Raw genomic sequence first — 27,587 nt, 5'->3', positions numbered from 1 at the left:
GAATTTTCCCATAAGAATACATTGAAATAGGATTAATCCGTGGTTGAGCCCAAAAACCTATGATAACTCCTTAATAAATTACTACACATAATTACACATGACAACATGCACTCTAAATTAGATAATAGACATGTAAAAAATAATAATTATCAAGAAATAATAAATAAGAAACTGGTTTTTAGCGTTACTTTACCTTAGAAAGTCCAGCGCAGGAGTTGGTCTTACTATGCAGAGAGGAGACGGACGGGCGGCGAGGAGGTAGAGAGGTTGAGTACGATAAACGTACACTACCGTAACTTATTCTAACTTACACTAAGTGAACTTTAACCTAACTTAGCTTATTTATTTTTTTTATTTTTATATTTTAAATTTTTTTTTACATTTTCTTTTTTTCTTTTTGATGATTAATTTTAATCACTTTCACTCTACACTTGAAATTGATTGAATTTTTTTCTCTTCAATCTTTGCCGTTTTCTTTGTTTCACTTTCTTTCGCTTCACTCTTTGCCGTTTTCTTTGAACCACTTCCTTCCTCTTCATCACGAGTACGCTTTGTAGTTTTTTTAAAGAAGCTATCGATAGAAAGTTGCTTGGTACAGCTTTTCAGAATGTTTCGAGAATAAGTTAGGGAAACATCATCAAACTGCGCAACTACACGACAAACCTGCAATTTCTTTGGATGGTATTTATCGATGAAGTCGACCACGTCTTGATATTTTCCTAACACCTCTTTTATTTGCGCCGAACCTAACACATGTTCTACCTCCTCGATCCCTTCCTTGTCATCACTCATGTGCTCAGACATAGCATGGAGTTCCTTGAGCTCCTCTGTAGTAAGTTCGTCGTGATGTTCTTTTGCAAGTTCACTCACACGGACGCCACGCTCATGCTTTTCAATAATTCCTTGCTTTACTTCTAAAGAAAGCATTTCCTTATTCCTTTTCTCACCACTACCACTACCACTTGCGAAACTAAGCCTTTTAGTACCCATGATTTACGTAAAATACCGTAAAAGGATGAACGTAAAAAATCACGATTAAAACACAGTTAATAGAAGAATGCACAGGGCACAACCACACGAAGCCGACGAGAACAGAGGAATGTCCCAAGCCACGCTAATTGAGGGTCCCTCCGAGGTAGAAATGCTGCCTTCTATCGGTGGAAATAAAAAATACATCTGGCACTATGATTACCATCTACGTGCACGGGTATTGTTTACTTCGGGTGTCGTAAAAAAATTCGGGTGTAGAGTAGGAACGTGTTCGAATTGTACTTCGCGTGTCGAAAAATTCGGATACAACTGGTACGACGAAAATTGCTTACTTCGTGCGTCGAAATAAAATTCGGGTGTAGAGTCGAAAAATTGCTCTAATTTTACTTCGGATGTTGGAAAATTCGGATGTAGATACGTTCGTGTGTAGAGGTTCTACTGTGTATATATATATATATATATATTATTATTATTATTATTATTACTTACTAAGCTACAACCCTAGTTGGAAAAGCAGTATGCTATAAGCCCAGGGGCTCCAACAGGGAAAATAGCTCAGTGCGGAAAGGAAAAAAGGAAAATAAAATATTCTAAGAAGAGTAACAACAATAAATATCTCCTATATAAACTATAAAAACTTTAACAAAACAAGAGGAAGAGAAATAAGATAGGAGAGTGTGCTCGAGTGTACCCTCAAGCAAGAGAACTCTAACCCAAGACAGTGAAAGACCACGGTACAGAGGCTATGGCACCACCCAAGACTAGAGAACAGTGGTTTGATTTTGGAGTGTCCTTCTCCTAGAAGAGCTGCTTACCATAGCTAAAGAGTCTCTTCTACCCTTACCAAGAGGAAAGTGGCACTGAACAATTACAGTGCAGTAACCCCTTGGGTGATGAAGAATTGTTTGGTAATCTGTGTTGTCAGGTGTATGAGGATAGAGGAGAATATGTAAAGAATATGCCAACTATTCAGTGTGTATGTAGGCAAAGGGAAAATGAACCGTAACCAGAGAGGAGGATCCAATGTATATATATATATATATATATATATATATATATATATATATATATATATATATATACACACACATATATATATATATATATATATATATATATATATATATATATATATATATTTTCGGTCACACTAAGCAACTAAGCCAGACGTATAACTACTTGATTTCTTCCCATCCTTCGGATATTGGGAGATATAGTTATACCCTGGTAAGAGGGGTTACCCTGAGAGATACACTCGCAAACCACAACTGCTGTGTTGCAGTTAGGAAGGGGTAAGGGGAGGGAAGGGTTGAATCTGTGTGTGGTGTATATACTATATATCTATCTAGATATTTAGAAGTCATTTTGATGGGTCACATACACTAGTATATATATATATATATATATATATATATATATATATATATATATATATATATATATATATATATATATATATATATTTATATTCAAATAAGCCATATGTTTTAATACAGTAATAAATGGATTATCTTACTGACCTCGGGATCAGAGTCCCAAGGCAAAGCCACTCAAAGACAATAGCATCTGACCACACGGGAATCGAACCCTGGTTCAGGATACTTTTATGCCAGTGACACTACCATTTAGCTTAATGGCTAAATGGTAGTATCACTGTAATACAAGTATCCTGGACCAGGGTTCGATTCACGGCCGGTTAGTTGCTATTGTCTTTGAGTGGTTTCGCTTTAGGACTCTGATCCCGTGGTCGTTAAGAGAATCCAGACATTATTGTTTTGGAACGTGGCTTATTTGAATATGAAAAAACATGTCTAAATGTTAAAAAATCAAATTATATATATATATATATATATATATATATATATATATATATATATATATATAATATATATAACACGCCAAAGATATCAAGTGTGATGTTCATATGAATATAATCTTCAGTGCCATAAAATTTACTTCCCCCTTCTCAGTTCACCGGATACCATGATTTAAATCACAATTTCTGTATTATTGACACAAGCCTTGTAGTTGTGTAAAACCAGTAACAGGACAGATTCTAACCCCATATATCTTTTGGCAAAAATATCTGACTTAAATTTATGTCTCAGATAAGTTATTTGAGACACTCGAGGACTCCCCATGTTAGATATAATCATATCCATGGGTGTAGGATCCTCTTTTTGGTATATGAAACTATGGCCTCATCTTAAGTAGAGTGTATTGAGATGACTCAAACTCCAAATTTGACTTCATGTAACAAACTTTTTGAGTCTTGGAAGATATGACTAAAAAGTAAAAAAAAGTTATCCATGTAGACACTTGTGCACCTTGATGGTTGACGTTGCTATAGGAACGCAAGAAAGGTCCTACAGTATTTTCTAACCTCACTTATGGTACGTACAGTGAAGAAAATCTTCTCTTCTATATACCTGTTACCTTCTTTTGTAATATCCTCCCCCCCCCCCTACCATACATATTGATTTATTGTAAGAGTAAGACTTTCTTTCCATGGTGTGTTAATTTCATGGACCAATTTTGACCTCACAATAGAAGTCTGCAATAATAGTTTGAGCTTGTATCTTTGTCTTGATATACGTAGTTAGTACTCTAAATGGTATATTACTGTCATCAGTCACTGTCATGAGCACTGACATTTAGCAAACTATTATTTGTTGTCCCTTATGGGTTATCTGAACTCTAAGCACCATGAGAAGGTATGTGCATTGTTTGGCATTGTAGCTGAACATGCCATACCTCTTACCCTGAGCAGAGTGCACCAGAGATGATGATAATGATGATGGTGGCATTCTTTTGAATGCCAACAACATTGTGATGAACATAAATTGGCATAAACATCACAACAGGTTGTATTCACTTGATTAAAAAATACAAGGCTCATCTGGATATGTACCACTTCATGAAAGGTAATGAAATGTGGATAGAATTAGGGAGGTGAGACTGGGAGTAACCAATGCAGAAAATTGTGGCTTGGCAGAAGACAAAGTTGATGGTAATGGTTTGGCAGCAGATGACATTGATGGCGCTTGAGTACTATATTGTTTTTCAACCAATGATTTTTTTTCTTTTGATCCAAGAGATATCCTTAGTTACCATAATAGCATCTCCAAATGTGACTCATATTCTTTTACTTTGCATTTTAATTCTCAAGATATTCTGAAGACCTTGGTAAGTTTGTTTATTACAACTGTGTAGCTCCAGGCATCGTTGCCCTCCTCTTCTGTTGATGACTTAATGAACTCCTCTAAATCCTTTGTTAACTCTCCCCAATGCTTCTCTATATGTTCAAGGACATCTTCATCCTATATATCTACATTCCATTGCCAACAAGTTGTCTTGCAATTTTTAAAATGATATGAAGATGCATATCTATAGCTGGGAATCCAGTAAAATTATTAAGGACTTTAGACCAAAGATTCTTCCTGCAGGCTTAACTTTCTGTGGCTGCAACCCTTCTATTGCTCCTTTAATGAATGTAATGGCATCTTTAATGGTACAATGCATTACACTCATAGTATATTAAGTTCTGCATCTAAAGCCATTCGAATTAAATCGCTAACCTGTTGACGATGAATGCATAATATATTATACAATAACAATACAGTATTATCAAATAATTTTAGAAATTGTTGTTACTGGGTATATACATACGTACAGCCTGATTTTGAGCAAACAATACAGTGTACGGGTACAGTTTCATGGATGATAGGAATTTCAGTTCCATTTCCGATGGTATAGTGGTATAGTCCTTTACGTTCAGTTTATTATTAAATTGCATATATGTATTTACAACATAATGTATTTTCATTTAAAACATTTATGATGTTTTCCTGTGGAGTTCAAGTGGCATTTTATTGTTATATGAACCCTTCATTTAGAGGCTGCAGGATTGAGGCAGCATTTGGTGGCATAAATTTGACATATATTCTCTAATTATCCATCACTAATGTCTACAATTAGTGGTACCTTGATCATTAGCCCCTTCTTCTTAAGGGGTATTTTTACTTCAGGAGCTAAGCAGTCATTGAAAGGCTGCTTGAGGGGAACAGTACTGACTCAGGCCTTGTTCTTTTGAGGTAAGGATAGGAGGTTTGTGGGGCATATAGATCTGTCTACAAAACCAACAGGAGCCATAGCCTGGTCCTTTCTGATTGCAACTCCGGTCATTTTTGTTTTTCATTTATACCCCCTTCAATTCTATAATCCATCCCTTACTTGTTGCAAAGGGTTTTTATTTCTTCGTCAGGCATTCATTTATTGTTCTTGCCACATGAACGAATCATTAGTTTTCCTTCTTTTTGTCATATCGTCCATTGATACTTTCTTCGCTGAAAAACTTATCATGTATCATCACATTGACTTTAGTTTTAGTTGGGACTGTAGCATTAGTTTATGATATCTCCTTTCTCTTCTTGAAAATCTCCCGAATGAAAGACCCCTTCTGCACATACAGTGGTGCATAGTTGAATCTATTGGCATTCAGTTTGAAATATTTGTTCAGTGCTTCCAGTTTAGCAGCCATGGTTAAGTAGATTTTCAGCCTACGTATATATTTTTATAATGGTATACAAGTCCAGTAACTAAGATACTGGACAACAGCTTGGTTACATGTCTCTGGCATTTGCCACTCTTGAGTGACAAACCTTTAATAAGAAACATGGAACATGCATGTAACAAGAATACAATTCAACAATCAAAACTATTTTGTCTCAACAGGAAAACAATCATGAGAAATGTGAGTCCTTAATAAAGAATAAACTTATGGTACCTGTACATAATTGCCTGGAAAAAAATAATGTTATCACTTCCAATGACCTTTCTGTGGATCGTCCTTTGCCTACCATGGTGAGAACATTACACAACCTTGTGCAAGGTCACCATGTCATGCTCAAGAAGGCACCATATAGATTACTGTTAGTACCCCCTGATAACCTCTTGTGTAGCCTAGAGGATTACAAATACTTTAATTCCAATTCTCTTACTGAAGTATTGCCAACTTTCTTTTCCAAAGAGGAAAGGTGAAAATATTGAGGCAAACCTTTAGTGTTAAAATCCTGTTTATCTTAGAATGTAAGTAATAGATAAAATCATCTAGTCTCAAAGGCCCACACTATAGAAAAAGAGCTTCCATTTCACGAATGCCTTTAGCTGAAGCTAAAGCTGGATGGTAAAGTATTGTAGCATCGAGATCTTTCCCAAAGTTTCAAAATGAAAAAGTTTAGATATTGTAACACTGCAGTTAGATTCAAATAAATTTTTTGGCAACTGGATGTTTCTCAATTGTAAAAGGTCTGAAGACATCTAAAATAAGACCCAAAGCAGATAAGGCAAAGTTTAGGTGCTTGAGCTTGCTTTTAAGCATTGACCTATAACCCTTAGTAGCTGCAATAGATTATTTCCTTTCATAACAAAGGAAACACATTAACTTAACAATATTGTTCAATTTAGTTGCTGTTACTGAAATATTCTCGGATTTGCACCAATCAAAATAAACGTTCCATTGTCTCTAACCCAAATTATTGGTTGACTGTCTTATGAATCTCAAGATAGACAATCTCTGAGATTACAGTGAAGAGTTTCCATACTGTTTGATGTAGTGCAAATAAGTTTAGATAAACTGACTTTATAACTGGTTGTTTGACAAGATTGGTTTTGTTGGACTCTCCAACAATAGAAGCCACAGATCTGTAAACCACTGTCTTTGAGGCCAAAAGCAAGCCGCCATGGTCATTCTGCTGTTTGCAGATACCCCAGCTTGTTTATCACAGCTGGAACTTGAGAGCAAAGCACCTCTATTTTCTTGTTGCGTAATGTCATAAAAATGTTCATGTTTGTCCTTCCTCACCAATGGCAAATCTTTTGACTGTAACGGAACTAGAGAAAATTTGTTCGGGAGTATCTGTTGTTTTCTACTTAATTGATCTGTGAAGACTTTCAATTTGTCACAAACAAGGCTACATAGAAGGATTATTCCTTTAGGTTTATCAAGATAAAAATACTTCCACTATTCGAAAGTTAATGCTGACCTAGTTCCCCTTGCTTTCAAATTTAAGCCAATGCTGTCGTGTTGTCTGACAACACAACCACACACTTTCTAATTACCAGATACTCCCGAACCTCAAGTGCCTTGAACACAGCTAAGAGTTCCAGACAATTGATATGAAAAGTTTTCTTTTTCATCCACTTTCCTTATAGATGAAAATAACCTATAATTGTGCCCAAACCTTTCTTGGAAGCATCTGTGGAAAGATGTGTGGAACCCTTACTTCCAAGGACACTCCCTGAGTTAAACCGTGAAAATACTATTTGAGGAGAAACTGTAAATCACTCATCTTCATGCGACCCATTAGAATAAATATCTCTAAAGACGCCAGTGTCCCTAGCAACCTCATCCACATCCAAATAGACAGAGATTTCATCTATTTTAACTTTCCAAATAAAGCATGGAAGGCTGAGTCCTCTTTGATTATTTATTCATTCTGTCCATGAAAATACATAATGGAAAACTTCAGAGTATAAGTTGTCTTTGAAGTGATAGCATTAGAAGGTATAAAAATGAGCATTATTTGATCTTTCCATGATTAACTTACTTGGATACATATCAGAAATGATTTTCCTTAACAAATGAAAAGATACCCAATCCAAGTCTAAGTTGTTCTCATTATTACCCTCATTTTCCAAATCCGGGCCGTATGAATCCTCAGAAAAGGAAACATCAGGCTACCCCTTTTGTTTACTTTTAATTAAAACTTTACACCTGCACTGTGCAAGAGACCTGTTTCGTCAGTTGAGGTACTAGCACCTATGGTAACAACCACTAGGGAAATGTCGAGATGTGACAGTGACCGAGCCTACTTTAGATTAAAGCCCACTGCCAACTGAAACATGATGCAACCGTTCATTTCCTGCCAAACTTTAAAAGACTTAATTGAAATGTGTCTCTTTGTTCTACTGGAACCATATGAAATGCCACACTATCAATATACAGTACAGTATGTATGAAAAGGTTGCTCAATGTGTGCTCACTTCCGTGGGCTAATGAATATTAGAATCCAGACTACCAGCCCGGTCTTTTATCTTGAAATGTGGTGGTTGTATAAAACTGACCAGATCGCAAAAATGCAAGGGTTTCACAGTAGAGGGACCTGAAGTAATCTGAGAGGGTGATGCTTTTGTAGTTTGATTTACTTGATAATGCACTGTGCACCATCAGAACCATTACTGACCAACACACTAAAACTGCATGGTAAAAGTTGTTGAGGTAGCCTGGGGGTTTGAAACGGGGCAGGTTAGGTTAGAATCCCTGCCTTTGCCTGAAGATTCACTGGCCTCTTAGATTTAACAAACAAAGCAAAATTATTACTGAAAAAGAACTTATGAAGTTCACTACCACCACCTCCCAAAAAACTCATTGATCACTTTCATGACATTGCCGTCATCATCCCCATGTAACAACTAGCTTAATATTCACTGGATTTTCCCCTGAACAACTCATTAATTTCCTTTTATATTTGGAACTCCTTAAGTGGTCAACTACTATCTGGATATATCTTATCATAAGAGGAACTGTTAGCAAATTACATTTTTCACAACGATTATTCAAATGACAATCCTGCCCCCATCATGTGATATCAAGAGGAGTCATGATCGCCCAGCAATAAATGACTTGAACAACTCTCACAGGCATTCATAGCAATTCCAGAAGAAGACATCCTCTATTAATTGGTCTCAAATAAGCTAAATCGCAAAAAAAAAAACATGAAAATCAGTAGCTCGGGTAAACAATGGTCACACAAATGTGACTTAAAAAAAAAAAAAAAACATAGGAATTGTGATGTACTTACATCAAGATAATTGTCATAAACTGCCAGATTGGCACAATACTTCACTAGAAAGGTAGACCTATTACAAAGAATGAAACCTGCGATTTGTTTAGTGTTAGGGTAGATGTCAACAGTTTGGGAGAAAACAATGTGAATGCCAGGGGAGTTTCATAGAAATAGTATCATATAAATAATGGTGACTTTCAAGTGCTACAGTTGGTATTCAGATGGTACTTAATCCATTACAGGATGGTCATTCTTTATTCTATAAAGGAAGAGTAAGTGTGCTTGAAATTGATCTGTACTTTAGAATAGATAAATTATTGAAAAGTTGTAAGTACAGTTATTCTTTTCACTAATTTATATGAGTATTTCAGGAACAAATACTCACTATGATATGTGATTAAATTGTGATATGGTTAATTGAAAATTTCAATAAAATGAATTTGTCTTAAAGGTATGGTAAGTTATTTTTCACACACTACATTAGCCAAATGAAAATTGATATACTGTACAGTAAAAGGTTTTTCTCCCACTTACATCACTTCTGAATTATGATAGATTTTTATTTGCAGTTTTATAGTTACTATAGGAATAAATGTATTATTGAGTAGGTATATTACATGCAAGCTTTGATTTATAGCAGTAAAATGACAGTTGTTGTGTTTGCTTTTGGCATTTTTAATATGTCACACTTTATTGTAATAAAATGTTAGTAGTCACTATTTTAACCTTGAACACTAGTATAGTAGTGGCCTCTGTAAATTAAATTTTATTCATGAAGATGGAATTTTGTAATGTAGTGTGAATAAGAGTGAGTGAAATTAAGACCCTATCTTTACTTTAGGTAATTGGTGTCATCTCGGTCTTCTTCATCTGTGTCTCCATCCTGTCCTTTTGCCTCAAGACACATCCAGATATGCGAGTTCCTGTTATTGAGAATGTCACTGTTACGACTGCAGATAACACTACTGCTTGGACTCTTGATAAGAAAGCAACCAATGCCCATGAGGCCTTTTTCTATATTGAATGTGTCTGTAACACTTGGTTTACCTTTGAGATCATGATAAGATGCATTGCTTCACCCAACAAGTTTTTGTTTTTGAGAGCCTCAGTGAATATGATAGACTTCATTGCCACACTGAGCTTCTATGTGGATATTCTCCTCCAGAAATTTGCTTCTCATCTAGAGAATGCTGACATCTTGGAATTCTTTAGCATTATTCGTATCATGAGACTGTTTAAGCTCACGCGGCATTCATCAGGCCTCAAGATCCTAATACAGACTTTCCGAGCATCAGCCAAAGAGTTGACCCTCCTTGTGTTTTTCTTGGTGCTGGGTATAGTGATCTTTGCCTCTCTTGTGTACTATGCTGAGAGGATACAAGCAAACCCACACAACGATTTCAACAGCATCCCACTTGGTCTCTGGTGGGCTCTAGTCACTATGACTACTGTAGGCTATGGTGACATGGCACCTAAAACGTATGTAGGTATGTTTGTGGGTGCCCTGTGTGCTTTGGCTGGTGTGTTGACAATTGCACTACCAGTTCCTGTGATTGTTTCAAACTTTGCTATGTACTACAGCCACACGCAAGCAAGAGCCAAATTGCCTAAGAAGAGGCGAAGAGTCCTGCCAGTGGAGCATGTTCGTGTTGGACCACCCGTAGCAACCGGGCCCCCGAAAGGAGGAGGACCGAATGCTATGAATCGTAACCCGGGACCTAAAATGGGTAAGTGAAATGTAAATCGTATACAAACTTCATCTTTAAGGATCATCTTCACATGGACCATCATTTTAATCATATTGGGATTTTCATTGACATCATCAGTCTCACCTTATCCTTTCAGAACCTATCAAGCTCTATCCTTGCCTGCAGTGACCTTCCTGTTTTCTTTCCTTGAGAGCAGTAAGTAAAGTGCTCCCACAAGAAAACATGTCCACAAATTTTACAAACAGTACATTATGAAACATTCCATATTAGTGTATGACTCCACTAGATATCAGCAAACTGCACCTGATTATTAGTCAGACTAATTAGCTGATACACTCAAATTTTGCCATGAATACTAATTTTGTGTTGAGCAGGGGTTATGGAATTTCTCTGTTCTGGATTTTTACTTGTACAGCATTTATATCAACAGGATATTTTTCTGACCTCTTGAACTTACTAGTTCGGACAACTAACACAAATTTGATCTTCAAAATTGAAGAAAAAATAGTACAGGATTGATTAACACCAATACTCCATAACCCAACATTTTTTATTCTAATCCAAAACAATCAGATTCTAGAAAATGTGAAAGTATCTAGAATGATAAACATCACTACACTTCGTGAGTACTTTTGATTTATTTACTGCAGACCTACCCCTCTCTTGATGAGACCTATTTTTTTTAACCTTCTTCAGTTTCAAGTGCATTTTTAGTAAGTTATCCTTGGTAATTTGTTTGCTGTTCTGCCCATTAGTATGCATCCTATCTCCAGTTTGCTTTGTAGTTGATCTGCTGCTATCACCCTACCCACCTGTGATAATGACCACATGCTTTGTATGAACCTTTTCCCATCTTTGTATGTTAGAAACTCCTCTAGCTCCCTTACTTAACCTTCCTGGCTTGTCTGAATGTCATTCTTCAAAGTTAGCATCCTAAACTGTTCTAGCATGTAATATGGAAACCTGAAATTCTCCGTCCCCCTTCCTTGATCCCACCACTTGCCACCCGATCAGACACGGGGTAATGCAATTCTCAGTATACTCAATATCCTTCTCTAACTGTCCTTGAAAGCAACCAAATGCCGAAATATGCTACGCAGTAATCATGTTGGGTGTACAGCACTGTAAAGCAACAGGTATCCTTTAATAGGTGACGCCTGGTGGGTTCAAAGAAGGTCTGAATGTTATGAGTGTCTGTTATTGCTGTTTTGTAGTGATCTGTGTGATCTGTTAAAATGCTCTATTTTTGTCTCACTTCCACAGTGTCCTGGGAAGGGGCAGTGGCAGTGATTCCCTTACTTTTAAATAGTGTTAATGATTTAAAGGTAGAATGTATTTCAAAGAAATTTTTAAGAAGTATATCATGTTTTGTTCTAAAAACACAAATAAAATTAGAATGCAGTTACAACTGACACTTGATATAGTGCACATAATGTGTTCTCTTATTTATAGGAACTCTAATGTGAAATGTTACATTGAAAATAAGAAATCATTAGCATTTTCTACTCACTTATGGCCTGTAACCTTTAATCTAAGGTGTAACTGTACGTAGATCATACCTGATGTGTAGTTGACCTAATAGAGACCCTGGAAAATGTGCCCTATATAGGTTGGTTTCAGAATTGGTTACCCAGTCAATTTAAAAATAATGCACCATTTATTTTGTTCAGTTTATCCTTTCTGCTGCAGATAAGTGTCATTGTTGCTTTTCAAACTATAAGTGATCTTAAGTCATCATTTTAATAAAGGCTTCTTGTAATTCGGTTTTGCTGGCTAAGGGATTGAATTTCTAACTGATATTGAAGTTGATTCGTTTTGTTTTTCTTTAATCTCTGATGCTCCACCTTGTGAATTCAGGACATAATTATGTAGAACTTTTAACAGTGAATGTTGAGTTAATTTAGTTCAACTGATAAGATTTAAAATTATCTATTAGTGTTGACTGATTTCCAAAGTATGCAACAATTACGTTTTTCTGTTTCAATAAGGATCGCAGCTGAATACATTACTGGTTTCATTATAAATTTCTGGGATGATGTGCATTTTAATATGGCAGAAATTATGATGATTTACTGGGAATACTAAGATGTTTATCAATCATTTGAGTGAAACAGACATCTAGGCAGTGACTTTTAACTGAAAGATAATTGTAATTAACCTTGTTGAAAATACTTCACATTCAGATACTGACTTTTCTCCAATAGGTTAATTAACAATTATGGTAGAAAAGTTTTTCGTTTCAGTTGCTGAACTTGCATTAAACAAATTTACAGTATGGCGTTTACCTTTCTTGAATTTTATGGTCAAAGTAGTCTATATTTATTTTGGCAGTTTTTAAAGAGTTAATTCTTACATTTTGCAAATTATTTGGTGAGAAAATCTAAAAGTTTGTGAATCTCATTGCCTGTCTGCTATGGATGGTTTTAATTGGCTTTGTTGGATCTAGGCTATAAGTAAAGGACTATCCTTATGTTGCTTCAGAAAAAAATAGAAATTATTCTTACTGAACTTGAACTTATATAAAAAAGGGGGTAAATATATAAAATTTTATTTTTGTTATTTCTTTTTTTTTTCATCTTTTTCATGGTTTGTCATATATTAATAATTACCGCCACAGTAATAACATCATTGAGATATGAAAATTATGTATAATGTAACAAGTTTAAATGTTTTTCTCTATTAGGAAAGATTTTATTTGGTCCGTAAGAAAAAAATTGTGATTTGGAACCAGTCCTACTGGATATTCTATGTACAGTCTAGTTCCTTCAAGGTTTTATTTTCAATTGGCCCTACAACATTGGGTCTTGGTGTGCATCAACCCTTTTATGTAGCTGTACTGGCTAGTCATCATTATAGTAAACCTTTTACATATAGCTACTCCAATTGTTATAGCAGATCCTTTGTGGTGATTCCTTAAAGTCTTAGTGCATCAAACCTTTTGTGATAAGTCTGAGTTTAATATGCATAGTAGCAATGTGGTTTTGATTTCTTGCCAGTGGATATCACTGTTAGTCATCCTGGCTGATCTAGTGCTATGGATTTTCAGAAGTGAAACTTTGAAATGCTCCCTTAAGCTATTTCTCTTTCTCTTTTTATAATTATTTATCTATATACTTTATATAGAAAGAGAGATAGAGAGAGGACTATTAGAACAAGTTACATATGTTCAATATTCCCACTTCTATACGGAAATTTTGTTAATTTTTCCTTTGTGGTCTTGGACTCGTCCTACTTTTCAGCTATGCCTTATTCCCTTCTGAAGACTTTCAGTTCATCTTCGGTATCACCTTATCCTTCTAATTGTTAGAGGGTAATCAGAAGTTTGATTATTAGTAATTTTTTTATGTATTTTAAAGTTCTGTAATATTTGAAAGAGTTACAATTGTTAATTGTACTGCGAGAATCAGTGTTATTAGTATTTCATAGAGATATTTCTAGAACTGTGTGAAAATTCTAAATAAGATTAGCATTTGATTTCCACCTAGAACATTTCTGTAGCAATGAAGTTAGCAATTTTGCAACAGAAGTTAAATAGATGTGATTGAATACTGAAATTTTGTGTATTTTTCATTGTAATGTTAATTAGTCATGATTCAGGCTTCTCCTCAAATTTAAGTATGAGAAGCCAAGATTTGAGTGTGTGTGTGTGTGTATAAAGACTCTCGTGTTAACAATTATTGTTAAATCTAATTTTGTTATCGTCTTCATGATCTAATGAAAATTTTCTGTCCTTTCACATCAATATTGTGTGTTTTCAACTTTGTGAGAGGATAATTATCGACCAATTTGTCATCTTGAAGCAGATGGCAGTTTGCCAACATATCACGTAAACATATTGCATTTTCAACCTAATGAGATATCAGTTTATTAATTATGATAAAATTTACAAGGTCTTCAGAACAAATTACCTTGTGATTAACCTTTTGTTATTTCATATATGTAAAACTTCTGATTATCTTTTATATAATACTTCAACAAAAAATGTGTTGCAGGTGAACTCGTTATGAACTGGTTTTTTTCAGGATTTATCATTTATTTTAGAACTCATTTGCCAAAACTATTTATGATTCAGTTTTCCAATATGGCTTCTTCCCATTAAGTTATATTGAGTGATTTCTGATGTTTTTCTTCGTTTTGAGCTGAAAAATTCATAATTATAGGATTAAAGGCTGGTGTAAAATAGGTATGGAGGGCAAAATTTTTTTTTTACACGGTAGTTTCTTCTGGTATGACATTTGTTGGCATGAGAGAATTTGTTAATGCTATGAGGTTTTTATAATGTTTGATAATTACTGCTAAAAACTAACACATATTTTAGACAACATAACAGATTATTTGATTATTTTTTATGTATAGGAAAATGTAAAATTATTCCTTTAGGAAATTAATTTTTGGAGAAGCTTTGTGGAAAAATTTACATTCATCTTTACCTTTGCAGTTCAATGGTAACTTTAAATTATATTATAGGAATTGATAAGAGCAATTAGGTTTTTTGAAGCTGCCAAAGTATTAATTTGGCGAGTTCTGTTAATCTTTTGACTTGTATGGCATACTTTCTTTAGATGTAGGTTTGACTGAGTACAAGAGTACTGGCGAACTAGAGAGTGATCTCAAAATACTATGTATACTTTGATTAAGTTTTAAGTAAATGGATTAAGATGAAATAAATAACTGCAGTAAGTTATTTAGCAATTTTCTTTAAAACAATTTTAATTACGGTACTATTTTATATATTTTTAACTTGTTGAGCTTCAATTGTGTAAATGTTTAGCTCTAATCTTTTAAATACTTTTTAGATGAGTTTTTCTGACAACCAGTTTTAGAATTTTCGCATGTTATTTTAGTGAGTTTATGGGAATAATAATTATGATACAGTTATAGCATTTCATTGATAGTTGATGTGAGGGAAGTTTGCTTCATGAGCAAGTATAAGTACAAGAGCCCTAATGAATTAGGCATATTAAATTAGTGAAGTTTGCTTTGGTTGAATTATCGTTCACAACAACAATTAACCTTTTTGAACAATTATTGGTTATAATTATTGTCATGGGTTTACATGAGTGAAGGGCTGGAGACAATTACAGCATTGGACTTAAATGAAACCTGTTTAAAAAGTCAAAATCGAGGGAAAGAGAAGTTTGTTTGCATTTTAGGGAATAAATGCAAGTGCATATATTATCCATAGAGAGAGAGAGAGAGAGAGAGAGAGAGAGAGAGAGAGAGAGAGAGAGAGAGAGAGAGAGAGAGTCACTTTTACACCAGCGTAAAACTCTAAAAAGCCTCAACCAGTTAAGTTGCAAGTGTTCAAAGAAAATACATTAGAATATTCATTTCAATTTACTTTATGAATTTTTCATATTTTGTTTGGTTTACATAATGTTTTGCTAAAGAAAAACAAACATCATATTGCCATGCCTCGTGAGTTTCAACTCCTTATCCTTTTCTTCTCATTTGTCACTCTCATGCATATAGGTGAGGTTTCATTAGATGTGTCTCCTGATGAATTGTTCTGTCGATTACTGTTCATGAAATTCCCAAAACTCTTGTACTGTGATTAGTATTTTCCAATTTTTTTTAGTACAAATAGCAACATGAAATATCTATGCATTTGCAGGAAGTGAGTGTGAAATTTTCTAATCACAAACCGAGAGTGGCAAAATTTTTGTATTTGTTAGGTCATTTTGATGATTACTAATATTGCATACATCTTGATTTCGCCATGATTTTCTTTCAATGCCATGAAAAAAAAAAATATAAAGTGGTTCAAATGTCATGCATATTACAGTATTCAGTTGTGCAATGCAAAATGTACTGTTCCCTGTGCTTGAATATTTAAAAAAAATCTTGATCCTTGAAGCACAATGAATATATTAGTTAAATCTCTTGGTAACGTCTTTCAAGTAATTTTATTTTGAACAACATCCCTCAATGCTTTCAAGTTGTCCATTACTATTCCAGATAATTCTATATCTATTTTTAATTAGGGAAAAAAATCAATCAACTATTAACATTTGATTTAAAGGCATTGAGTTAGAAGACAAAATATATTCAGGAGATTCACATAAAATATAAAATGATAATTGTTTTTATTTTTGATGAATACTGCAGTTATTACACAGTATACTAAGTAAGGATTTTAGTGTTATTTAAAGATTTTTTTACCACAATGTCAAAAATGCCTATGCCTTAATAGATGTCCTTTATTTCACAATTTTCAGATTTTTAGACCAACTATTTAATAAATTCTACATCTAATGATACCTTATCTAATATTCAGTTAACTGTATTTACTGTCAAGTATCGTGAACTTGATAATAATAATAATTGCAATTGCTTACCAAAATCTTGAGATATAATGGTTATATGTTATTAGTCATGTTTAAGCTTTTAAATCCAAGTTGAAAAAATATTTTAGATGCTTTGATTATTATAATGATGAATTATTCATAATGATGTAACTTCATGTTAGTCTTGATTCTAAGCTTTATTTAGAAATTAGTTTTATATAAGATGCACTCGGTTATCTACACATATATAAATATGTATGTGTGTGAATTTATATATATATATATATATATATATATATATATATATATATATATATATATATATATATATATATATATATATTTATTTATATATATAGTACAGCAAATATATGTGTGTGTGTGTATATATATATATATATATGTGTGTGTGTGTGTATATATATATATATGTGTGTATATATATATATATATATATATATATATATATATATTTATTTATTTATATATATAGTACAGCAAATATATATGTGTATATATATATATATATATATATAAACACATATATATATGTATATATATATGTATATAAACACATATATATATATGTATATATATATGTATACATATATATATATATATATATATATATATATATATATATATATATATATTTGCATATTCTATATGTGTATAGATATATGTATATCAGCACTATTTTTACCCCAGCATATGCAAGACCCCTTTTATATCAAACCCTAGTGTAGGTAAGGTAAGAAGGGTCCAAGACTTGCAGAAAATTTAATGTTTCTCTTACAGAGGAATATTGTTTGAATTTAAGTGACCCATGAGGAGTTATTGATTTATTATGCAGTAATTATAAGAGCATGTTTTGTAGTCTATAAATTGCATTGTATGATTTCTCTCACAGACAAAATTGATTAATATTTCTTTTGATGAAATATGAATGTTACATTTTTCATGAAAAGAATTTAATAATTTTTACCTTAGAAACATTACTATATTTGATCTTTTTGTTTTTTCTAAAAACATAATGTCATTTCTTAAAGATATGTAATGTTTCTACAGTGATTGTTGTTTTCAATTAGAAAAATCTGTATTTAATACTAGTTGTGTATAACTTTAATGCCTAGATCAGATTCAGGGATGTCAAAAAGTAACTGGAAGTGTTGTGGTGGATTGCTTGGCTATGTAAAAGTGGGAACAACTTTGCTTTCATGGTCTGATTATGAATGTGGATGAGCGAATGGGCAGGCGTTTGTAAATTTGGTCCCCGTCTTACATTGTGGTACTGACTGTGTTGGAATCATCATAGGAACAATATTGCGCTCCGAGCAAGTGCCTTGTTGAATGTAAAATGAAGAGCTTTGAATTGTTGATACAATGAACTCCGTTTAAATTCTGTTCTTTAACAACATCCTAAAAGGGTTTGAATTTACATTAATCATCCAGAATTTAACCATTCTTGTGCTACTTCTATTTGATTAAGAATTTTTAGTATAGTATACAACAGTAACCTGATGTTGATATCATAAACTCGAACCTGATTGGAAAATTCAATACTATATATAGAATTAAATGAATGATTACAATGAATAAAGTTTTGACCATTTACATGATAATTGGCAAGGTTAATGAGGTTTCAGAAGTCTTCACAAAATCATCAGTGAAGTAACAGTATTATACTGAAATTTTGTTTTATATTGGCATAGCAATTAGTGTTTTTTACTGTATAATTATTTATTGATTCTGAGGTCTTTAGTTTATTTACAATTATATGTGTTGTGATTCTTACCTTCAAGTCATAAGCTTTTAATTTAGTAGCATTAGTTTCATAACCTTAAAACAGAATAAAGGTAAGGAAGTTTCTCCTATCACCATCTCCCTTCCTCCAGGATCAACTACCTCAGTATTACCCGTAAGACCACTGTTGGTTGGCCAAGAAGCATCTTCATATAATGTTTAGTTGTGTGTTGTGGGTTTCAGAGGGTCAGATTGTGATTTAGAATATTGTTGTTCACAATGTTCCAATCTAGATGATGTCCAAAGGAAAGAATATCTTTTGGTGTGGTTAGGTCTACAGTAGTACAAGTGATATGGTTGTGGTAGTCTTTTGGAGCCATTTCTGCCTGGCAAGCTGTTTGACGGGAGTTTCAGACTTGCTCAAGTTCGATAGTTTCTAATAGTGTCTGTAACCACACCATCCTTGTAAGCTAGGGATGGGGTCTTTTTGGGGGAGCCTATAGGGCTGTCTGTCAAATCATCATCAACAATTGCCTGGCCCTCCCTGGTCCTTGCTTGATGTAGATGGCCCTTGGGTTGCTGATCATGTGTGTACAAGGTTAGTTTTTGGGGCATTATACTGTCCCTTGCACCTGCCATTCATGAGCAACTTTTAAATGGTAAAGGGAAGGCGAGGACGGAGTAATATTTAGTTCCAGTAGGAGTAGTTTTATAGTGCTAAGGGAAACATTAATGCAGACATGAAAGTTCAAGCCCATATTGTAAAAGTAAACCTTTATTCCCGTGTGGGTTGGATTGCGTTGTGTGTATGGAATCTGTGTTAGATTTGTATTATATGCAGTAGTTTTATTCGATCGTCTTCACTTGCTATTCATATTGGTTCCGATTCTAATTTTACATTGAACGTGGATGATAGCATCGCAGGCTTTGGTCCTCCCTCTAGGACCTTGATTGTTAGTAGCTTAAATTTGCCCTGAGATACAAAAGTCATCTTTATCACACAGTATTAGGTGAGGATTCTCATGAAGGAAAGGGGATGCATCATATCAATAAATGTAGTTTGGGTGATCCAAATATTACAGTTAATACTATACTCAGATTTTGACTGATCTCATATCAAGGCCGTTTTAAAAAAACTCTTTACAGAATTCTTTTTCTTTAGAGGCTATTCGTAGTTCTGATGGGATGGAAGGTCTTATTAAAGAAATTATTAATATTCATTCTACTTGATCTAATTTTAAGGTTAATAATAACCCTCCATTTCTGTTACTAGAGGAAATTTCTAAAATGTTTCTGAATAGAATGAAACAGGTTTTAAAAAGCAGTTTATTCTTTTGTATCTTAGCACATTCTTAATTCTCTTTACTCCTTACTGGAGTTTATAGAAGTTTTTCACATAAATTAGATGCATAAATAAAGATAATGATAGATATATATCACCACAATCTCAGTTATTGTTAGTTCTTAGTTTAGATCCTCCTAGATTGAATGTACTGTATATCAAAGTGATCATTTACCAATTTTTAAATTGCCCCCCAAAAATTCAATTGCCATAATTTGTAGGTGAATCGAGTAAGAGGAATTCCTTTAATTCAGGTTTTACAGAGTGGCAAAATGCGTGTTTTAACCCATAGAGACAGTCAGAAAAGTTTTGGAAGTTTTGCCATTTGCTGATTCTATTCTAGGGGTAACTCGTGCAAAGATCAAGGAATCTTTGGCAGTTCATCTAGATCTTGATTTGGTTCTGGATTTTTTACCAATTTTAATTGTAAGTTTATTTTTATTCTATTGCTTGTATATTTTCTGACTTTCTTTGGAGAAGATAATCTTTCGCCTTTTCACTCAGTATGGTGGTCTCACATGCTCAGAAGTAATCTTTGATATTTTGATGTCTTTGTTTTCATACCATATTTTGACATGGCAATTAATGTTGTCTAACAAATTGTCTAGCTGAACAGATTTTAATGCTACATCTGTTTGCATCATCCAGCTGCTGCTCCATCATCTTGATTTTCTTCTACTTACTATTCTTCTGCTTGTATGTCTTAGCCTTCCAGAGTTTATGCTTCTGCCAGGTCTTTTTCTCACTTATGTACTAGAAAACTTTGAACTAAAGAACATTTTGTGGCTTTAGTAGAAGCTCCTGATTACCAGGATTTTCAATTAAAGTAACCCCTATAGATTTATATAAACAATCTAATAAGGTCTCGGGAGTTGTTCTTGTAAGTTTGCAAACTTACGGAGAAGAAAATAGTAAGAGGAAGTAATCATTGAGTCTTCGAGTTTTACAATCGATTTTTTTTTTAGTTTTGAAGGGCTTGTGATGCTGGTGACCAGTTCTAGGTCTTTTGAGTTTAAACAACTTTCCTTTCAGTGACTTCGTTCCTGAGTCTTTGCCATTTGTTCTAGCAGTAATAAAGAGGGAAGATTTAATGTTTTCAATATATCTAACATATTCTTATTTCCACATGCCTACTCCTCTGGCATCAAGGAAGTATCTTCATTTTGTATGCAAGGGCAAAGTGCATAAATTCACTTGACTGTTTCAACATGAATACTGCACAGTAAGTTTGTAAGATGATGATGGCTCCAGTATTCAAATGGCTGCATCTTCTAATCATAGACTTTGGAAAAAATAATTCTTTGGTTTCAAAGACTTTCTGAACCTTTTGAAACATTTAGGCTTTTTATTTGTGAATAATTATAGTGTGGGTTCATTTTCAGGTGTTCCGTTGGAGGAAAGTATGCGGTCTTTTCAGAATTTGCTGTGTCAATTAAAAAATCAAAATGTTCAGAAGATTTTCAGCTAGCATGTGGATGAGGCTATAGGGTACTATTGTTTTCCTGGAGAAGTTTTTATCCTTGGGATATGAATGAATGAGGTCTTTACAGATCCATTTCAACTGTTCAGAATAAACAAATAGACCAAATGATGTGGCAATTCCCCATTGCCCAAAAATAGAGTAACTATTAGACTGATGGAACAATAAAAATTATCTCTCCTATCATCTATATTCAAATTCATATACCAAATATCTTACTGTTCAGGGACACCTCCACATTAAGTTGGGGTGCAACAAAATTAATTTTGCTGGTCTATGGAGCCTTGAGGAGTCTCTCTTACTTATCAGTTAGGCTATTAGCAGTATACAAATCTCTTCTCCAGGTAGAGCATCTAGCAATAGGAAAATTGTTTGCATCGGTTGGACAATATGGTGGCATTAACTCGCAAAAGGGCAGAACTATCTTCTCAGACTGCTAAAATATCCTATTTTCCATCCAAACCTCCACTGGCTTCAGCTAACCGCATAGAGACACTCCACCATATCGTCAGAACAAAAGGATTTTCAAGCCCCCTATATAATGTTGATTCTGGCCTCAAAAAGCAATTAAATAGTTTATATCAACATCACCCACAAATAATTAGGATTGGTGCGGCAGTAGAGGTACCTCCATCATCAGATCTAATCTACATGATACAGTACTCCCTTTCCTTGTTCCTCATCCTCTAGATATACAAAATTGACATTTAAAGGGTCCTAACATATCTTGGCTACTAGCAATCCTGGTACCTGATGGGATGGGGTTTGTCATTTCTGGATTCACTGGTCTAGGTTTACTGGCAGAAGCCTTCTAGACATGAGCAAAGAGGTTAAATTACCTTTTCCTTGAGACCTGCTCAAAGGTTTGTGCTAATCTAGTTGGATCAAGCAAAAGGACCATATAGTTGTAGATATTACTGTTATAGTATCTGTACTTCTCTCATTGACATGTTTCTCTGACTTCCATTATCTAATATGTGCCCCATCATCTAATGTGTGTTCTAAGCACAAGAAAAGATAATTTCAGTTATTTACATTTCCATTCAAGGAACCTGTCCGGAAACCTTTAAGGGGCCCGGCTGGTATGCCAATATATGCGGGTTTAGGGCAAAAAAAAAAACACAAAATCCTAAAAAAATTCACTGAGCTTCGTATGGCAATGGAGAATGCGAATACGAAATATTTTGTCAAAATTCCTCTTACTTTCATAGTTACAGCGTAATTAGTAAAAGTCACTCAGTAAACCAAAAACATTGATCCGTACAAGAAGATGCTGTATTTCTTCTGTTATCGTAAATTTTGATAATTAGTACATTTTGATATAAAACAATTATGAGCAATGGCATCTGTATAGATTCCACGAGTCACAAGACAGGAAGTTTTATGATTATACCCTTCAGTTCTAGCACAAACCTTAGAGAGAGTACATGTTTGAGTTTGACCTCTGACATTCACTTGCTTTTACATCAGTTTTTCTTGGTTTTGGCAACAATTTCCTCATGCCAAAGATGAAAAGACAATTTCAACATCTTGCTGACATAAGGAAGAAGAAAATTTGCTCTGATAAGAGTTCAGAAGTGGGTAATATCGGCGATATTAGCGGTGTTATTGAAGGAGAGAGAGAGAGAGAGTGTTGTGGATGAAGGAGCGACCGTCTTGCCTGACCAGATGACTAAAGAAGCAAGATATTGAGGAAAGGGATCTTCATTTATGATTAAATTATGATGAATAACATTGTTTTGGTATATTAATATCCAAAAATGAACATAAAATTCATAATAATCATGATTTATTAATATTGTCTTTGTAAAAATACAAAGAAAAACTTTGAATGCCCGTATCTCAAAACTATACTTATTGACCTTCAAATTCTATCTTCTCCCTTAGTTTTAAAGATATGCCAAAGATGAAAAGACAATTTCAACATCTTGCTAATATAAGGAAGAAGAAATTTTGCTCTAATAAGAGTTCAGAAGTGAGCAATATCGGCGATACAGTATTAGCCAAGTTAGTGAAGGAGCGACCGTCTCGCCTAAAGAAGCAAGATATTGAGCAAAGGGATCTTAATTTATGATTAGATTATTATAAATAACATTTTTTGATTTATTGATATCCAAAAAGGAACATAAAATTCATAATAATCAAGATTTATCAATATTGTCTTCGTAAAAATACAAAGAAAAACTTTGAACGACCGTATCTCAAAACTATACTTTTTGACCTTCAAATTCTATCTTCTCCCTTAGTTTTAAAGCTGTAGCTTTGAAATTTGGTATATAACTTAGAAAAACATTACAAAAAGATCAAATAGAGCCCTTTTCCCTATTTTTTCATATTTTTTTCTTAGTTTTTTCCTAGATTTATATGGTTTATTTTACCATAATGAAAAAATTCATATCTAGCAAAAAAAGTCTATAGAAAAAAAAACTATTTTATTGGAGGTCTACAACAGGTCTATATAGGGTAGTAATCCCAGATCTTAATATTAAGTATCAATGGAGGAGATATAATTTGAAAAACACTCATTTTCATGATAAATCGCCCTGGCATCACAAAACCAAAGGTCAGAGGCAAAACTCCTATGCAGTTTGGAGATGTCCAAAGTCACCTTATTAAGTGTGATGAATGTCAAAGTCCTGTCCTTAAAAAGTGGAATTACCCAACTGGCCCCCTTAACAGAATATTGTAGATAACCCTTAATGAGGAATCTGCAAAGAAAATCTATAATTCTTCTCCAACCCGCTGAGAACATAATCTTTACTTGAGTTGACCAAGAAATCTTATCTGTAGTCAAAGCCCTCCTTTTGAAATGGTAGGATAGGGAGAAAGATGTGATCTGTTGAGGGGAGTACTCAAAGAAGAAATATCACTCTTGGTAAGACTTGGCTCTTTTTTTATTTCATAGCCAGTGTTAAAAGGAAAGAAGTTGGTTTGGAAATGAAGAATGTATGTTCCAATTCTCCTGCCACCATATTGAATTTTGTTCTCATAGCCTTGAAAGTCTTTGAACTAATAAAGGTTGAGACATTGTTCAAACTCGAAAAATGCAAGAGTAATCAACTACTACTTTACTACAGTTTTGCATATATTATATGAGTAATACTCTTAGATTTTCTCCAATTAAAAACAAAAATTTTTTTGTGAGGCATACTCATCCTTATAGTCATGCTCTTCCTCCAAGATAACAACATCTAATGACAGAGGAGAGGAATTTGATTTCAAAAGGGTTCCAATGCTCTCTTGACTAAATTTGGTGTTTACTTTTCAAGTCAAGTGATGTGTAGAAGTCTTGATCTACTCCTGAATTAGCAGGAATATAAGTTTTTATATGCTTCTCCTAGAACATTCTACATCCAGAAAATATTTAAGGAAGAACATTCTTCCCTCATTAAATTTTGATTCTTTCCTTAACTGGCACTAGATTCAGGGGATATAGAGGTACCAGACTCGAAAAACACCAGTCATAGGTACAGTGAGCTTGCAACCCATATATGCTAGAAGCTCAAGACGCATAATTGATATTGTCTTTAGAATTACCGGCAAAATTAATGCTAGAATCAAAGGTGTAGTCAGCATGAGATTCGGAGGCATGATTGTAGCTTTTAGAGTGTAATTCAAGTGCTAAATTTGCAAAAATCAGAGGCGGTACTTGCATAATCGTCATGCTAATTCCAATTCCCTTTGTCGTGATCATCATGCCATTCTAAGGGGCTTATAGCACTACTCAGATGTGCGAAATTTGCAAGCAAAGTGATGTACACAAATGTGAGTCTCCTTGAAGCAAAATTATTCAGAATACACATGTTGAATTAAAACACATATCTAGAATTAAACAATGACTTTCCTGGAAATGGGAATATTTACCACCTACTTGAGAGGTAGAAATTGGCCTCTATGCTTTTAATTCTGAAATCTTAACACCAAATAAAATTTGAGCAAGCACTATCAGCTTATGCTGGCCTGACCTCACTAGTACATTTTACTCTGCAGCCAAGAATTTTTTAACTAAAGAAAACTTCAAAATCATCCTCGGATGCATAAACATCCGTTTTTACCCTAGTTTCTAAATCAAGATGAATTACACTATAGCCAGTATGAGGAGGATAAATTCATTTAATAAGAATAAAGAGTTAACCTTTTGTAATAGTCTCTTCTCCAATTTTAGGCAAGACTTAAGTTATATCTCTTATGCTCACTAGGTGTATATGTCTAGCCATGGTTTCTGCCAAGTATATGGTAAATTTGAAAACTTCCTGTTTATTTTGGCTTTGGAGTGTGAGCTATCTTTTTATGCTTAGAGTAAAAGGTCAAACTCATAAGATGAGAGAACAGGAAATTATCTGAAGGAGAATTATGATTAGTAAGGGTCATTTGAAATGGAGGGAGGAGATATAGGAATCCTAGAACAAATGTCATATGATTAGCCTTAAAAGGTGAATTATGTACACTAAAAGAGTTAATAACATCATTGACCAAAATACTGTTGTTGGCTAGACTATCATATGACGAACGGGAAGCATTAGCCTACATTTAAATCTCATCACTCTTTTCTTGCTCCCGTTGAATCCTATATTCAGTACAGTATAATCGAATACTGTTTGAACTAGAAAATCAGTATACATCAAATTTATCCTGAACTATACACTTTTAGCCTCAATAGGTAATGCTTATCTAAAGAATGTCAAACTTATGCCGGCACATTTAAGTCTTATTACAGACTACAGTACACAAAATCTCTAGATAACATACCATGAATATTTAGTTGAAAGCTTAGTAGGGCCACATTACCAGGAAAACCTTGGTAAAGGTGGGAATAATTCTTCGTGTAGCATTATACATACAAAGCAAGACGTTTAACAAACTTTTAGCAAAGGGATGAAAAGTTTTCCAACATGGCAGCCTCCAATGGACTTTCATTGTAGTACTAGATTGTTAAGTATGGGAGGGGTAATCGTAAAAATCCATAAGTAATCCTCTTTGGGGGGGAGGGGTTAAATTAAGCTGTGCTCTCAAATCATAGATTTTATTAAGATCTTATTGAAATCTTATTTCGTATTGTTTTACATTTTATGTGAAACATTAGAATTTACTTCAAATCATATTTTTGCTTAATTTATTTAATCCTAGAATTATGTTCAAGTTCTTTGTTTAGTCTTGCAGAGATATTTATGTAGAAGTAGGGACCAATGAGGTATGTAGAATTAATAGTCTCTCTCTCTCTCTCTCTCTCTCTCTCTCTCTCTCTCTCTCTCTCTCTCTCTCTCTCTATAACTTCAGTGCCTTGCACAATTTTTGAAGCAATTATAGTAAATTGAACAGTAGAACATATAGAGAAAAACGATCTTCTGATAGACAGCCAATATGGTTTTAGACAATGGAGATCATGTGTAATGAAACCTTTGGGATTTTCCACATGTTTAGCATTAATACCAAAAGTAGGGCAATAGACATCATATGTCTAGACTTTCAAAAGGCTTTTGACAAAGTTCCTCATAAAAAATAATGGTCAAAATTGGAGCACTGGGCATCATTAACGAGCCACCTAAATGGATCGAAGGTTGGCTAACAAACAGAAAACATTTGTAATCAATGGAGAAGCTTCAGAGTGGGCAGCTGTTGCAAGCGGAGTACCTCAAGAATCCGTCCTTGGCCCATTGCTATTTCTGATCTACATTAACGAAATAGATCTAGGATTAACTAGTAGAATAGCCAAATTTGCCGACGATACTAAACTAGGCATAAATGCTGCAAACTCAGAAGACGTAGAATCCTTAAGAGAGGATCCAATGAAGCTAGGAGAATGGTCCATAAAAATGTAGTCATGCACATAGGTTATAGTAACCCAGAATCAGATTACTTACTGCTGGGTAATGAAATAAAAAAATGTGGACCAGGAGGAAGATCTCGGTATTATTATCAGCAAGGATTTGAAGTTCACCCAACAGAGCATAAAAGTTGAAAAGCAAGCACCAAAGCTAATAGATTACATAAAGAGACAATTCAGATACAGAAAAAAGACACTATGCTATAGCTGTACAGATCACTAGTAAGACCCTATCTAGAATATAGAGTCCAATTCTGGGCTCCAAGTATCCAGAAGGATATAGATAGACTGGAAGCAGTACAAGCTAGGGTCACCAAACTAGTTACAACACTAAGGCAATTTGGATATAGTCAGAGGATGGAACG

At 34.0% G+C, this 27,587-nt stretch overlaps 1 protein-coding gene across 2 annotated transcripts in view; it reads left to right on the top strand.

The window, feature by feature from the left end:
- The window catches only part of LOC137618169 (potassium voltage-gated channel protein Shaw-like), a 106,262-nt gene that overhangs the window by 37,941 nt on the left and 40,734 nt on the right, over positions 1 to 27,587 (top strand). For both annotated transcript variants that reach the window (XM_068348223.1, XM_068348224.1), the window contains exon 6: positions 9,679 to 10,564. In XM_068348223.1, the coding sequence (XP_068204324.1) occupies positions 9,679 to 10,564 (886 nt within the window). The remainder of the gene's footprint in view (positions 1 to 9,678; positions 10,565 to 27,587) is intronic.

The sequence above is a fragment of the Palaemon carinicauda genome, chromosome 24, assembly GCF_036898095.1.
Source record: "Palaemon carinicauda isolate YSFRI2023 chromosome 24, ASM3689809v2, whole genome shotgun sequence".
Taxonomy (NCBI): domain Eukaryota; kingdom Metazoa; phylum Arthropoda; class Malacostraca; order Decapoda; family Palaemonidae; genus Palaemon; species Palaemon carinicauda.
This window is presented reverse-complemented; position numbering and strand designations above follow the sequence as displayed.